The 15,529-nt window shown below is 37.8% G+C and overlaps 1 protein-coding gene across 1 annotated transcript in view; it reads right to left on the reverse strand.

The window, feature by feature from the left end:
* Positions 1-2,846: 2,846 nt before the first annotated feature.
* Positions 2,847-15,529, reverse strand: part of TM9SF3 (transmembrane 9 superfamily member 3) — a gene marked incomplete at both ends in the record, with an annotated part of 42,687 nt that continues 30,004 nt past the window's right edge. Inside the window, 6 exons of the mRNA XM_079535822.1 lie at positions 2,847-2,914; positions 7,381-7,457; positions 7,556-7,639; positions 8,054-8,200; positions 8,292-8,360; positions 9,892-10,031. Of these exons, the coding sequence (XP_079391948.1) occupies positions 2,847-2,914; positions 7,381-7,457; positions 7,556-7,639; positions 8,054-8,200; positions 8,292-8,360; positions 9,892-10,031 (585 nt within the window). The remainder of the gene's footprint in view (positions 2,915-7,380; positions 7,458-7,555; positions 7,640-8,053; positions 8,201-8,291; positions 8,361-9,891; positions 10,032-15,529) is intronic.

The following is a 15,529-nucleotide window of genomic DNA, read 5'->3' on the forward strand; positions in this document are numbered from 1 at the left end:
TTCTTCCATAAAAGAGGAAGGACTACATCATCTAAGCAGAGAGCTTCCAAATTCTACTAAACGGAATGGTTCACATCAGAGCCACTTCTTTTTTTCTTTTTCTTTTTGGAGGGTGGGGCAAATAAATGGCCTTACTCCCAAACAGCAACCACAGAGACAGGCTGTTCAGAACTATTTTGCACCCTTCCAGAAACCAAAGTAAAGGGGAAAACAAAGCAAATCCCCAATTTATTCATATGCTAAGGTGAAAGCATAAAAATGTCAATTATTTAAACACAGTACTTCTCCAAAGGAACGTGCTTGCAGAAACAAAAGCAATGCCCGAGCAATAAGTATCTTTTCAATGCCACTTTAAAAGCTATACAATCTTATCTAGATATGCAAAAGCTAATAATGTCAAAGGATAGAGAAAGCAAGTAGGCAGCCCACCATTCTGTGGCATTAAAAAGTGATTAAATGAAATTCACAAATGGTTTGGTGACATTTCTGATAGACTAATCACATAGCAGTGCTCTAAATAGAAAAACAGACCCATTATCAAAAATATTCCCTTTAAACTTGCATCTCAGAGGAGTACTTTATGTATTTATTGTGTACAGATAATGGCTTCTCACTTGAGATTTAGAACATGGATGAAAAAAGGGCTTCTCACACTAGCAAGAACTAGCACAAAACCCATTCTCTGCTTTAAGACTCCATGTTTTTGAACCAAGGGAAACTAATTGTTGACCCAGTTTATGAGTCCATCTCAAAATCAGCCAGCACCTTAAAAAAAACAACTGTCTGTTAAATGCCAGTGCTCTACTGCAGGCACCACCCGCTCACTTGAAGCAAAACCTAATTATTTTCTGACAGATTGGTTAAAATTGGACAACGGTGTCTGAGCTGAGAGCTCAATATGTTACAGAAGCTATACACAGCCAGACGCATTGCTTCTTATTAATACCTTTACGTTCAGTTTCCCCAGCCCAGCCCCGCAGAAACATTGTGGCTACTGCATTATCTGCACTTTTTATGTAGAGACAATAAAGTATTGATCAATACAAATACTTGGCTCATTCTTTAAATTAAAGAAGTCACATTCTCCACGGTAGCTGCTCTGCTTCAGACAGTCACACCGATAAAAACATCCCTGTGTGGCAGATGCTCCCCTCAGAAAAACAAAAACCAAAAGGCATCATGCTAAACATTTCTTAAGTCTGTCACAAACACACTCAGGATCTCTCTAGCTAAATACAGTGCATAATTAACAGTCATCTTAGAAAGACGCAACCTTTATTTGCCCATTCATTTTAGTCCGTGCTTACCCCATTTTTTCTCAGTATACCAGCTCCATCACAGAACAGATTTCTCCACAAACAGTTCAGTCAAAAAGAATTCTAAGATGCTGATCAGCCACAACGGAGCTGCATCGTACAACACAGTTCTAAGGAAATCCTGAATTCCATGCGTGGAGTTTTGATACTTGAAAAACATACTGATGTCGTATACAGAAACAGGCATTCACTGCCTTTTCAAACATTTTCAACTGTAAACTCATCTATTTTCACAATCAGAACATTTTTGTCTGAAAAGTTTATTTTAGTTTTCTGAACACTGTAAAGCAACTGTGCTTTTGATGTTACACGAGTGTCCAGATAGGATTAACAAAAATTAAAATGTTCTAAATTACAAATTTAATTCCTGTAAGAGCTTGAGAAAGGAAAGAACAGAAAAGCATGACATACACACATCGTGAAGAAAACCCAACTTTTCATGCAATGGCAGGCAAGATGTAAAAAGCCACCCAAATTCACACATTTTTACACCGAATCATCAGAAAAGTACTCTGTAGTAAATCTGTACATCCAAATACATTTGGGATCTACACCTAAGTTACATTATTTAATGTTATATACACTTATTACCCCTTGTATAATGTCTAAAGGAAAATCTTCATTCAAACCCCCCCAAAAAAGCAAGAATAACTTCGGAAAAAAAAAAAGAAAAAAAAAAAGGAGAATCACTTTAGACATTCAGTTAAAATGTTGGTTTTGTTTTAATCTAGACCTCAGAGTGTTTATTAAAAAACAAACAATCCTCTTCATTTAACATTTTGCTTTCTAACTGTACAGTAAATTGCATTGCAGAGAACACATCTGCCTTCAAACTCTATTTTCTTTGGATGGATTTAAGATATAGCTGGATATTACCTTAAAGATAAATAAAGGGAAGTTGGTCCAACTAGAATGAGAGCTGATATATTACATGCATGTGGGTTTTTTTTAATATATTTTTAAATTATTTTTAAACGAATGTAGGGTAGAGTCGATAACGCAAATAAACCAAAAAGCACCTGGATTCAAAATATAAAACATACCTCCTATCCTGGCAATGGCAGTAAAAATCAGAAAAGTAATCTTTCTGGAACAGCATTTTTCCATAAGTTAGAAATGTTAAGTACCAGGAAGACTACTGATCAAGTAGTTTTAGCAGCCAAGCTTCCCCCTTTTTATTGAATGGAACCAATGCTTTAAATAAACCGTTTGTCCTCTTCACTGAAGAGAGCTAGTCTATTCATCTTAAATGCGCTGGGGTCTTTTTTGTTTGTTTGTTTTTTGGGAAGATTAGCCACGTACTGTAGTAATGCCTACTGCATATAATCCAAGCATTTGCTGTGAACAGTTGGAGAAAGCAGTCATTAAGAACCTAGGATCAATGAAATAGATGTTACTTTAAGCCATCCACAAAATGGAGACCCATACAGTGCCCAGTGTTAAAACCCAAATCTCTTCTCGCGCTTTTTGTTGTGCAAGTTCATCCCCCTGAAAACAGGAACTGATCCATAGTTCAATTTCCTTATTTCCTTAATCAATTTTCACATTAGTGTAGATTTTTCGAACAAAGGCACTTGTTCCCATGTAACCAATAGCTCCTGCAAAGTAAACAGAAAACGTTGAACGTTAGAGAGCTGATCAAAATAAACCAGAATAAACAGTCGCTTAAAATCACTCCCTGCACACAAAATTATTTATCTGCAATAGTTGTTCTCAAACATTCTCTCCAATTATCCACACTCCCAGCAATCATCTGGCAAGAACTCCCTAGCCTAGCAAACTAAATCCATTAAGCCATCTTACCAAGAGGCCACGCTCACTTGGCCTCGATAAATATAGTAGCCCCCCTACTGCTGCCAATAACTGGGTCCCTTTTTCTGAACAGAGGGTAAAAACCATACAATCACCCACTCTGCAGGGAAGGTAGATGGGGGGGCAGGTTTTTATTATAAGTTGCATGCCTTCTGGATGAATGTTTTATTGGCAGATGGCTTTTTTCTTCCCACAAGGCACAAATAATAATAGATCCCCATCCCAGGAGTCTTAAACTCCAAGGAGGTCTGTGCAAAGAGATTAAACTAGTAGCAGTTAGTAGTTAAAGGAAATTGCAACCTGGGGTTTTCAAATTAGTAAGAGTCATGAGCAGATTACGCATTGTCACAGCAGTAGTAAAAGAACAGGTCACTGAATCTTTTTTGTTTGGTGGGTTTGTGTTTGTTTGTTTTTTTAAAAAAACAACAGGGCAACAGTTTGTGCCATACCCAAAATACTGAAAGACTAAGCACACTTAGAAACACGAAGAATACAGATGAGACCCAGACCTTCTCTCAGAAAGAGATTCAGCAACCTACCGGTAAAACTCAGAACCAAGTTTGCCAGACTGAGTAAACACAGATGCCTTACAATACTGGCAGACCACAGATTTATTCAGAACCACGACAGTTCTTTAAATTTTGGGGACTTCTCAGATAATTCATGAGTCCAGCCACTAAATTTGCTCGAAACTCTGTTTTTCAAATTCTAAAAGCCCAACATTCATGTAAAATCAAGAAACCTGAATAAAGCAAACCTGATGCATCACTTCTATAACAACTGGAATAATTAGAAGCCTTCAGAGGCAGCCTGTGCTGTTGCATGATATTTCAAGCAGGGCAAATATGGCAGTCACTCCCTGGTCAGCAAGTGAAGTACTTGTATTACAAGCCTGGACAAAGTAGAGTATCATTAAAATGAATACAGTACACACAAGATCAGGCTGCTGCTCATAAGCATTAAATGCACTGAGAATGCAGCAGAGGGGAAGCCAGGCAGTGATTTGCAGGCATGACATAAGCTTGGAGTTAAACAGAAGCACAAGTGGACTTCTGAAGCCTGTCAATGATACTAATCTGTCTCAGACAGCAAATGGACAAAATAAAGGTACTGAATTCCTGTTCTAAGATTCATCATATTTTGCCTGTTCAAGCAGGCACTGCCAGCAGATCCAATGCCCAGTTCAGTTCCTGAACTCAGACACATTCCAGAACTCGTTCTTTGAGAGCCTCTCTAGTGATGCCAGATACCACAAGGTATTTGGGAGAATGAACAACTCATTCTGCTTCCTTTGGGAATATGTGGGTGCAATAGAAGTGAGGAGTAGTAGCAAACAGCAGTCACATGAGACTACAGCTCTCAACTCCATAAGCAAGTCACAACTCACTGTGAACCACAGCAGCTGTATGAGTGAAGTCCCACTAATGACCACGGCTAAGTTCAAGGGTTCAATCTAAAAGCCACTTCACTGGCAGTGAATAAAAGTCGGGGGAGTTGATAAGGAACACTAGACAATTAAGACAAACAATTAAAGAATGTCTTCCTGAGAATAATGCAGGACAGTTAGTTTATGTAAATTAAATAAGAAAAAACAAAACAAAACCGTTTCCTTCTTTATTTACCTTCTTATCACCTGATAAGGTGCCTAACTTGCCTACATAGATCTGGCAGGAATAAACTGTAAGCATATTTCAGCAGAACAGCAGGCTTTAAATAAACAGAATTTAAAAGAATCCAAATAGCCAGGAAAAGCAATCAAACATTAATTCCCATCTATTACTTCAAGTCAATTGAGACTTACTATAGTCTGAGCCTTTCTAAGCATCTAAGTTTTTTAGAAAGTCATACAATTATACTTACAGTATTTTTGTGGATGCCAAAGCGTAGTACTGCAAAAGGCTTTTCTATACTGCCTTTTTTTATTTTTTATTTTTTGAGATCAAACTATTTACTAAGATAGAGAAAAAGAAAAATGAAAGAGAAAGGGAGGCTGACGGACTGCTGGAAAGTCTCCCTCAATTCTCCCTCCCATCTTCTCTGTAGCCTGGTTCCTCAAAGAGGCAAAGCAAAGAATGTAGTTACTAAAGTATCAACAGTATGGTTCCCAAAGCTCAGAGATGACTGCAATCTTACATGCGCACAAAACATAAGTTTCTCAGCTGCCTATTTTATTATAAGACAAGGCCACACAGCATAGCAAAATAAAAACCTTAATCTAACAAACACCACAGCAGGGAAAACAAACAGTAAGCAAGATGCTATTCAGTACAGCTCCATGAGAAGACTCCCATGAAGAGAACTCCCAGCTCCGTTCAAAACTCCCACATGATGTTGTATGGTATGGAATATCCTTTCAGCTACTCTAAGTCAGCTGTCTTAATTTTGTTCCCTCCCAGCTCCTTGGGCCCTTAGCTGCAATGTCATCAGCTTGGTACAACACTGCTTAGCAGCAACTATAAACATTGATGTGCTGTCAACATCCATTTTCTCCTAGAAGCAAAACATAGCACCATATCAGACACTCTGAAAAAACTAATTCCAACCCAGCTGAAACAAAGACGGCCATACACTGAGTTGGGGAATCAGTTTTATTCTCTGGCAGTAAGAGGGAAGCACAAGAAGCTCCACAGATTTGGAAGTTCTCATGGGCTCCCTACAGTCCAGTTCCAGAACTTGCAGATGTTCTGCAGAGGACAAAAGACTTAATGGATCAAAGTATCCCACAACTAAGCATCAGCAGCACTTAAAAAAAGAGTTGGATGATACTAGCCTACACACTTAACACTGTGGCTGCCTTGGTTTGAACTAGTTCATCTTACAGCCAACTGTGATACTGAACACGGCCATTTGCACAAGCATCCAAATCACAGCTCTACAAACACGCACACAAGAGTTGTACACTACATAGAGAACTGTGCTAGCTTCCTGGACAAATGCTTTTTGACAGGGGACTTCCCCTCCCCCCATGCTGAAAATATGAGTTCTCAGTAAAAAGGAATCTCACAGATTCTCTTACAGCACAGTTGAAAAAGACAAAAAAAAAATAAAAATCTCAACAGAGGTATGGAAATTAAATGTAACAGAAGTATTTTCTGATTCTGAAAAAATTTAGATTTTGTCCTAATATTCCACCAAGTACAGTATTACCATAACAGGAAAACATCTGACAAATTGACTCTTCCATGTTTTAAAAAACATTTTAATTACAGGAACTGGTGGGCAAGCTCAGCTTCTGCATCACAGACATTTTAATCAATACCAGCCTGAGCACTTTATAAGAAAAGATTAGAGCTGAAAAGTATTAAGCCTATTAAAGAAAAAAAAAATGGTTGTGAGACTACCAGAACAGCAGGGAAGTCTTGTAATGTGCCAAGAACCCAATGAGGCAAGATTAGATTTCATGAGAGGAAAGAGGTTAAGAGATGATTCTCCTCTTTTTAAAAAGCATTGTGAAATTATCCTGTTGAGATATCAGGAAATGTATACTTTACAGAAAGTAAAACTCAACTCCAGTAAGATACCATGGGTCCCAAATATCTAACTCAGAGAAAGCCTTCCACTAGAGTCTAGAGGTCTACTCATTGCTGTGAAGGAAAGTATTAATTAAGGATCATACATAACGCATAAAAGAACTAAGAAACACTTTCTTTCTGGGAAAAAAAAAAAGGATAAAAATAAAACTAACAAATAAATATATATGGCTTCATTGGATGACTTCCGTGACGAGAACTATTTTTCACTAAACACCTGTTAAAACAGGTATCTTAAAAAGCAATGAAATCCTGCCGAACATGGGAGCACTCTGCATTCTCCTTCATCTCTGAATTTGCCAATGCTTATTTTTATAAATGCTGCCCTGATGTCCCAGTCCTTTCTGAACTGTCACCCACACTTCAACACGCCACAGGATAAGGAAGGTTCTCATCAGTACTGCAACACCAATACCTAGCTGCTTGGCAAAGGGCAACACTAAGAGCTCCAAGACAAAATATTAACATGGACTCAATCAAACATGGAATTTGCTTGGAAGAAGTCAGTCTGCTCTAAAAACAACCTATTCCTTTTTGTTTGTATTCTTGCCTAATACTGAGTCTTTCAGCTTTGTAGAGGAGCTGAAATTCGCTCCACAATACATAAATACTCTTCTTCAAAATTCGTACGTATTCCTGCACCAAAAACACAGAGCTAAAGTGAGAGAACAAAACAATCTGAAAAATTCTGACTGAAGAATTTCTATATATTTGAAACTTACCACACATTATTCCCAAAGCTGTGCTAAATACTGCCATATAACCAAAGTAAAATGATGTTTGAAACAAGCCATACATCCTGAAAAAGAAAAAATACAAATTTATGGTAGGTATTTTTCCCTGTCTATTGCAATAAACTTCTTTGGCAATCCGATATTCAAGAAAACCATCACTTACTTTGTCTTGAAAAAGTAGTAGTAAAAGGAGTACATGTAAACATATATCGCAGTTGATGCAGCAGAAAGAAAGCTTGTCCACTGCCTAAAAGAAAACACACACACACACACACACTTATCACACATCTACTGAAAATGCTTCCCAAGAAGATGCACAGTGCACTAAAAATAAAGCATCCTGGTTCTACAGACTTATTTATCAAAATCTACATTTGCTACACATGACAAAAGTTGCTATTGCGAGACCAAGACCAACTGCTGATATCAAATGATCCTTCTTTATATTCATTTGTACCTCAATGTATTTCTTAATGCATATACACATACGTGCCCAGATGCGTGCTCACCAAGAAAGTTCCTCTGTAGAAAGGATCCAAGAACTCACTTTTATTCCCCACAGACAAAATCTGAACATGGGATACTTTGAGAAGACCTGTCAAGACTCTTGATTCTATAAAACTCTCAGCCTGGTCAACTATGCAAACACCACAATACTTACCACCTGTAATCCTCCGCGTTTAGCAGGAAATATGTACAAACGATAGTCACACAAACTGTCACGATGCAGAGGATAACCAGAACCAACATCATAAAGCCATAAACATAGTAGATCTTGTAAGCCCAGAATGAAGTAAAAATGAAATACCTGCAGAGAGTAAACAAAATATGCAGATAATATTGCAATTCTACTTAACTTACTGTTTTTAATCAAATGGGCAAATAGCTGTCAAACTCACATTTCAATAAAAATTGACCCAAAAGGGAGGATTCCACCAAGGCAAACAATAACAGCTGGTTCCATGAACCTGAAAGATATTAAGACCAGTTTAGGGACAATAATAATATTTCTAAAAATATAATGTAACATATAACTAGGTACTTTATAAAGCCCAGAAAATTATTTAAAGGCATGCTAACAAGAATTATGTCTCATACCAGTATATTAGAAAGAAGGCACCCCCAAGGATGTTGCATATGGGTAGAATGAGGAGTCATTCTTGGGGAAACATGAAGCAAATGTAAGACTCACACATATCTACAAGCATAGAGGCATGCATCTTAGCAGCCTTAACAGCTACAGAAAGAATTTCTCTTGACAGGAAGGGCCTAAGCAATCAAACCTCAGAATATCCACCAGCCTTGAATGAAGTAATTAAAATTCAGTGTTGTTGTTGACAACAGATACTGCAAATACCAGAATGAAAATTCCACAGGGTCATCCTTGTATGATTAAGAACCAGTGTTCATTTTAATGCTATATAGTCACCAGCATATGGCCAAAAATTAATACTTACACACCTACTAAAGTGATCTGTCTAGTACTTGCAGTGATTCCAAACATAGTTGGTAACCAGTGATTTAATTTATAGCTTCTTTTATTATTTATAGGGAGAGCTGTCTAAACTGACACCATGCAATTACATTATCTTTATGGAAAGCACCTTTCTTTTTTTGGTCGTGTCATCCTATCCTGCAAAATCTATCAGATTCCCAAGATACAGGCCACAGTATAACTCAAATCCTAGCATTTGAGCTGCTCAATCCACCACTAACAAGAGATTAAGAATGCTGCACTTGCTGGATATTGTAAGTGTACACGTTTCAGTGCCCCCTTCACACTGTGTTCCTCTGAACAGGAAAAGCAAGAAAAATCTATTAAGAAAATCCTCTGAGAATGTTTTCATTTCCATAGCTTGCTGCCTCAATCTCTACGTTAAATTAATAGGAAAAAGTGGCTGCACTCAAGCTTTGCAAAGAAGTCCCCATAAGTCTACTCTTTGAGACCAGGCACTCCTTTACAAATCTTGCAAAAATAATTAAGGCTTATTTGTAATTCAAACAATTTACTTTGGAATATTTTAGGCTCTGTACCATCAAAAAAATACAGAAAAGCACTACAAGCTTTTCCCCGCCTTTACCCTGCAGATGTCTCAACTTGAAAGTGGAGACCATTAAACAGAACAGTTCTGCCTCCAAGGCACACTGCATCCTAAACCTGTAAGAGGCATTAACTAAGGAAAACAGGTTTAGTTTCAAGACACCCATATCAGAAATAGGCTGGAACCATCCTTTTTACGTAAGAGACAGGAGAGCATTTCAGGCCAAACATAAACCAGTGATCCAGGACTGTAAAATCTGCTTTATCTATTACCCATTAACTGTGCTTGGTGGTTGCATTCAAAAGAAAGAAGTCATAAAATTTTAGTAAAGGTACTCTTCCATACATAACTCTAATCAGAAAAGTTACTTTAGAAAGTTATAGTGATCATGCCTGATAAGTCACTTTAAACATACTGAAGCAAACGCATTTAGTTAACATGTATGGGTTTTTTTTACCATTTTTTTTCTGGTATTGGACGAGGCACTGCATTGACACGACATGGAAAATTGGGCTGTCCTGACAGATTGCGGCCAAGAATTGTACCCACAAGGTTCAGTGGAAGAATGACAAAGAAACAAATGCAGCACACTGCCACCTGAAAATGAAAAATAATTTAAAAATAAACATCAAAAAAGATGAAAGAAGATAATCAGCCTATTCTGTCTGTCTGTATTAGTCACTGCTGCAGAACCATACTCTTGGTTATGAAGCATTAGTTAATATACAACTATTTTATCAAATGAAGTACTTATTCCCTGAGAAACTTCATAATAGATATTATTAAAAAGTGTTAGAGATATTTTCTTACATCAACTATAGAATTATTTCAGATTCTTTAGTTTATTGTTTTCCTCTAAACATTGTATTAATCACTATGGAATTAAACTAAACCTCAATTGTGCTTCATCACTGGGAGCTTCGCCAGCTTCTTTTCACTTTTTGCAGCTATCCCTGGGAGTCAGCCTAGCAAGTTAGGTAGTTGCATACAAATCTACAACAAATACTGTTGGGTACAAGAATTTAAATCCAATCCCCACAAGAACCCTAAACAAGAATTGCAAAACCACATCAGAACGCTACCAATCAAAATATTAGGTCTAATTTTCTCTGCTATCCATCATGCAGGTAATTAAGAACACAGATGGCCAAAGACACAAATGACCACTGATATATACAAATACATAGTTTAAAAGCACAATGGCCCTACTTACATATAAAAATTAGGTTTACGCACAATACAAAGTCAAGCTGATGTTCCACATCTTTCCAACGAGGCATCCTCCCTAAAAGCTTACCAGGACAATTTTTCCAATATACATATGTATCTCTACTACTACTCCTGGAAGGTAGTGTATTTTCACTCTCTAATACAGAAAAAATGTTTAGCAACAAGTTAAATATTCACAAACCTTTAGCATAAAATGAACTAGCATTAAACATTTTGTTAACTTCTGGGGATAAGGAGTCGTACTACTTTAATTCAATACAAGTATTACGTCAGCGACATGAGTTTAAAGTAACATCTGACAAGAGGGAGCGAGTGGGTTATCCCTGTGATACTGACCTGCACAGTACCACTAACCTGGGCCAGATGCAAACAGGAAACACTGCCTATGGTTGAATGGATCAAGATTTTAAAATTCAGAGAAGCAGTACACCAACCAGGCACACTCTCCGTACTGTTTTATACCTCTTTGAGGAGATGTTATTAAAGCATTGCATTATTAGCCACTAAAATGAGAAGCTTCATCAGTAAATAAGGGGAAACTTAGTATTTATACTTGGCAATAATAAAGCAGACATACATTTAGTATCTCCCATTTCTTTCCCATTACTGGAAAAACACAGGTAAGCAAGCACAGTGTCTTAGGTGAGACACTGAGGTACACTAAGAACGAATTATGGAAGTACATAATTCACTTAATGGATGCAGGCTCTGCACTTGAAATCTGCTCAAAAGAATAAGCAGATGAAAATTTTGAGAGAGAAATGCCAAAAACCAGCTGAGACAAAGAACATCTTGAGTGCTACATTTAATAAAATACTTCAAAAATCCTTTAAACTTAACAGGACAAGAGCACCACTACCACAAAAAAATAAATAACAGCTAATGGATATAGATCAAAAAGACCCAGCTCGTTTGAGCTGTAGGGTGTAAAAAGATATTCCAGAATTAAGGCCTGAAGAGGCTCTAAGGAATTTGAGCTGACGGTACCAAAATCATTTCCACTGAAAGATGCTTTGCACTCTGCCTGCTCAGGGACATGGGGTGCAGAAGGCTGCCTTTGTCTGTGGTTCTCCCCACATTTGGCTATAAGGTGGGCTTCTTCTTGGCATTGGCAAGAGGCTCAGCCAGGGGCACCACAGCAGAGCATCTGTACTACTCATCCAACTACAACTGGCTTTTGCAGGGCAGAGTTATCAAGAGTCTGTAGCTTCATTTCAGTTCTTGATCTCATAAATAAATTCTGATATGTGGATATCAGTAGAAAGCAAATCCATCTCAGTACTTTACTACAGAAAAACTGTCCAGCAACGGCCTTGAATTTCAGTCTCACTGAAAGAAAACTTACAGGCTTGTGATTTTCCATCTTACAAAACATCTACCATAGAAAATCTGCATGGAAGGAATACAGCCTCAGAGAAGGAAACCAAGGTCTAGCCACTGAGCTCAAGAGATGAGGAAAGGCATCCAGCATCATCACACTCTAGTGATACAACCACAGAGCTGAATGGCTTCAGATCAGGTGAGCAAGGCACAGGCCCAACTTGCTCCTGCTGAGCATGGCTGCTGCGTTTTTTGGGAGACAGACCCACCAACAATTCTGAAATCTAGAAATGATATCTGCATAGAACGAGCTAAGACAGACCAATGTTCCTTGAATAATGGCTTCCTGCCAACCTGCCCTCAGTACATCTGTAGTTGGCATCCATCCAAAAACCCGAGTGCTTGTGGTTTTGTTATCATATCAGTCAAAACATGACTGACAATGTTGTAATGTATTTTATTTGGTTAAAAAACAAATGAATTTCAGACTGAACAGCCAGAACCTTTGCTGAAATCTACTGAGCAGTACAATGCACCACTTGTCTTAATGCTTTACTATGTTCTGAGAACACCTGGATTTACAGTGCTTTTTTTTTTTTCCTGGAGCCACTAAGAAGTCTAAAAATTAACCGAGATAATTTTGCAGTGCAAGGGCGGGCAAACAAAATGAGAGAGGAGAGATGACAGCGCAGGCTTAGCAATGTCTCCCACTTCCACCTGCCTCTGACAAGCTGCACTAGATGATAAAGACGTGAATATTAAGTCCAAACAACAGTGCTCCGGTGACAGCAACCTGCTGTTCTTAGAAAGCTGATCAGCAAAACCAGTGTTGTTTACAACCAACACACACCACTCATCTCAGTAGCATCTTCTCTCTCACTTTCACCTCACTGCCTGACCTCACGGTAGCCTACCTGTGTAGACTGATGCTAGCTGAAAATTACTTTCTTCATTCTTGACATTCTTTGGACATGACAAATGACCAGAAATAACTAGCTTTTTTTAGCTTCTGACACCCTATCTATTTCAGATTTGAGGTGAAAACACTGCCTCCTCCCAAGACGAACACGTTCTGCCTATTGCCGCAAATTACCATGGCAGTTACAATGCAGGCTAGGCAATTCCTAAACCCAGAGAGTTTAAAGCCAAATCTGAAACAAATAGAGTTTGTGTGGGGGTAAAACCAGCTCTTCAGTGAAAAAAGAAAAAAAAAAGACAGGCAAAGTTAAGAGGAAAAAGAAAGATTTCTGCCTTGAAGGTTTCAAAGAATGGAATTACAATACACTACAATAGTAAAAGCAGCTCAGGCCCTTACTGGCCTCTGTTTTATCATCACAGTGAGAAGGAATGAAGGCAGGATCAATGGAGGTTGCTCTGCTTTCCCACAGAAGCACCTCTCCAGATGAACCAGTAATTTTATTCCTTTTTTTAAACTTTAGTAAGAAGCAATAATAGCAGTTGTGCAACAGGCAGAGATGCAAGAATTACATCGTAATGAGACCTTTAAGAGATTCATTCAGCAGTGTTCACCATCACTTCAGAAAACAAATTACGCAAACAGCAGATCTACTACAACTGAAAAAACAGTAGTTCATAAAAAAAAAAAAAGCACACACTCTCCATAATTCACTTAAACACAAGCAAATTACATGAGTTTTTCTATCAAGACACTGCATAACATACTTATTTCAGCTATTGCATTTTTGTTACATACCTTCTTCACACCTGAGTATGTGATTTAGTGCACAGACTGTAGTTGTCACAGGAGAAACCATCAACCTCACCACTCTTGCGTTGTTTCACCACACCTTTTCTTTGTTTGTTTTAAGAGGGAAAGAATATTTACTGCCCTTGACTGAAGGCACAGAATTCGCTTCTCCTTATTTGAAAGGAAACATTGTTGAGGGGGAAATAATTTACGTTTGAGTACCACGTGTTTCATATTTTCTGACAACTGTAGATTAAACTTCATTCGAAGGTGATAATTAAAATTTTTATGGGCATATCTAATATTAAACAGCAACTGGCAGGCTGTGGTGCCTTGACTGCTTAATGCACAAGGGAGAAAAGCAATAAAAATTAACTGTCAAGGCAGCAGCTTGATCTTTCCTGTCACCTACCAAAACTGCACCCTTAGACAGCATAAAACCTTCCCCCAATAGAGGTAATGAATCCGTACAGTGAAAGTTTTCTACATGGAATTGGACAAAATGTCACACACAGCAAAAAAAGAAGGCTTCAAAATAAATTGTTTTTAATTTTCTAACAATTGAATTGTTAATCTAGGGTGTTACTTTGGGTAATAAATAGAACTGTTAAAAAATTTAGCCAAAAGCATTAAGCTGAGTCAATTTCAACATAAAAGCTGTTTTTGACCAAGGACTCCACAGTAACTTTCAAGCAAATGTGAGGGAGTAATCTGCTGAACACATAATAACTAGATTTTTTTCCCTTTTTTTAGGCAAGGTCTGATTCAGCCAGTTCATTTCCTGATCTGGCTCAATGGATGAAAATCTGTGGTGCTAACACGTTCACCTTTTTCAGTGGCAACCAACACTTACTTCACCTTATAGCAGTCAGGGATGGCTGTAGCCTGGATTAAGCTATCTGTCATAGGAAGTACTTCTTTCCAATTTCAACAAAGAATAAAGACTGCAAACAGTAGTTTCCTGATTGCAAGATAAGTCCTTTATGAATAACCTAATATAATTAGATCATTAAAAATGCACACTAGAAATGATAGCCACACAGGAATCTACTGTCCAAACAAAACAAAAATGGTACAACCTGAATAGTTCAAGCTGCTTGGATTCTGCAGTCAGAATATTACATTAGTCATACCAGTCTTAATGGGAACCTTTAAATTACGTATTACATGCACAACAGGGTAAGCAGTCACAGCTTAAGAAATGTCAGAATTAAGGAGGTTCTACCATGGCATACTCTAGAAATTCAGCATTAATTAGTATTTTTGCAAAGAACTATTATAATACTCCTTCAAAAACTAGAGAGTTCACTTCATTTGCTATTACTAAAATTATTTTTAGTTGCTCTATTTTCCATTTATAATTCAAACACGACAAAATAGAATGATTAATACACTGGAAAGACTCAAAAATCAATGGAAGTTCAGCTAAGGTGTACAACAGCTTCAGAAGAAATCCACATTCAATAGTAATGAGATTCTACAAATAAACACAAACTGAAAACAACTTTGGGCTCCAAAAGAACAGAGTAGAACATCACCCAAAAATGAAGAGATGAAATTAAAAACAGACTTTTACATCTACTTGAAATGCTCAGGGTACTGAAAGCATTAAGCCATCAAGTTTTAAAAAGCTCTCATATCTGAGTAACATCCGCCACATTCTTAGCTGCATTTTGAAGGGAAGGGCAACTGAAGGATGTCCCAGTGAAGAAGTTAAGCCTTTGCTGAGGCTCAAGTACTGCACAAAACTTGCCCTAGTATAGCTGCCATGAACATCCAAAAGGGCTAAAGGCAGAGTTCCAACACTGATGAAACACTGCAGAAAATAACTGTGGTC

Source organism: Tetrao urogallus (genome assembly GCF_951394365.1).
Source record: "Tetrao urogallus genome assembly, chromosome: 5".
NCBI classification, from domain to species: Eukaryota; Metazoa; Chordata; class Aves; order Galliformes; family Phasianidae; genus Tetrao; species Tetrao urogallus.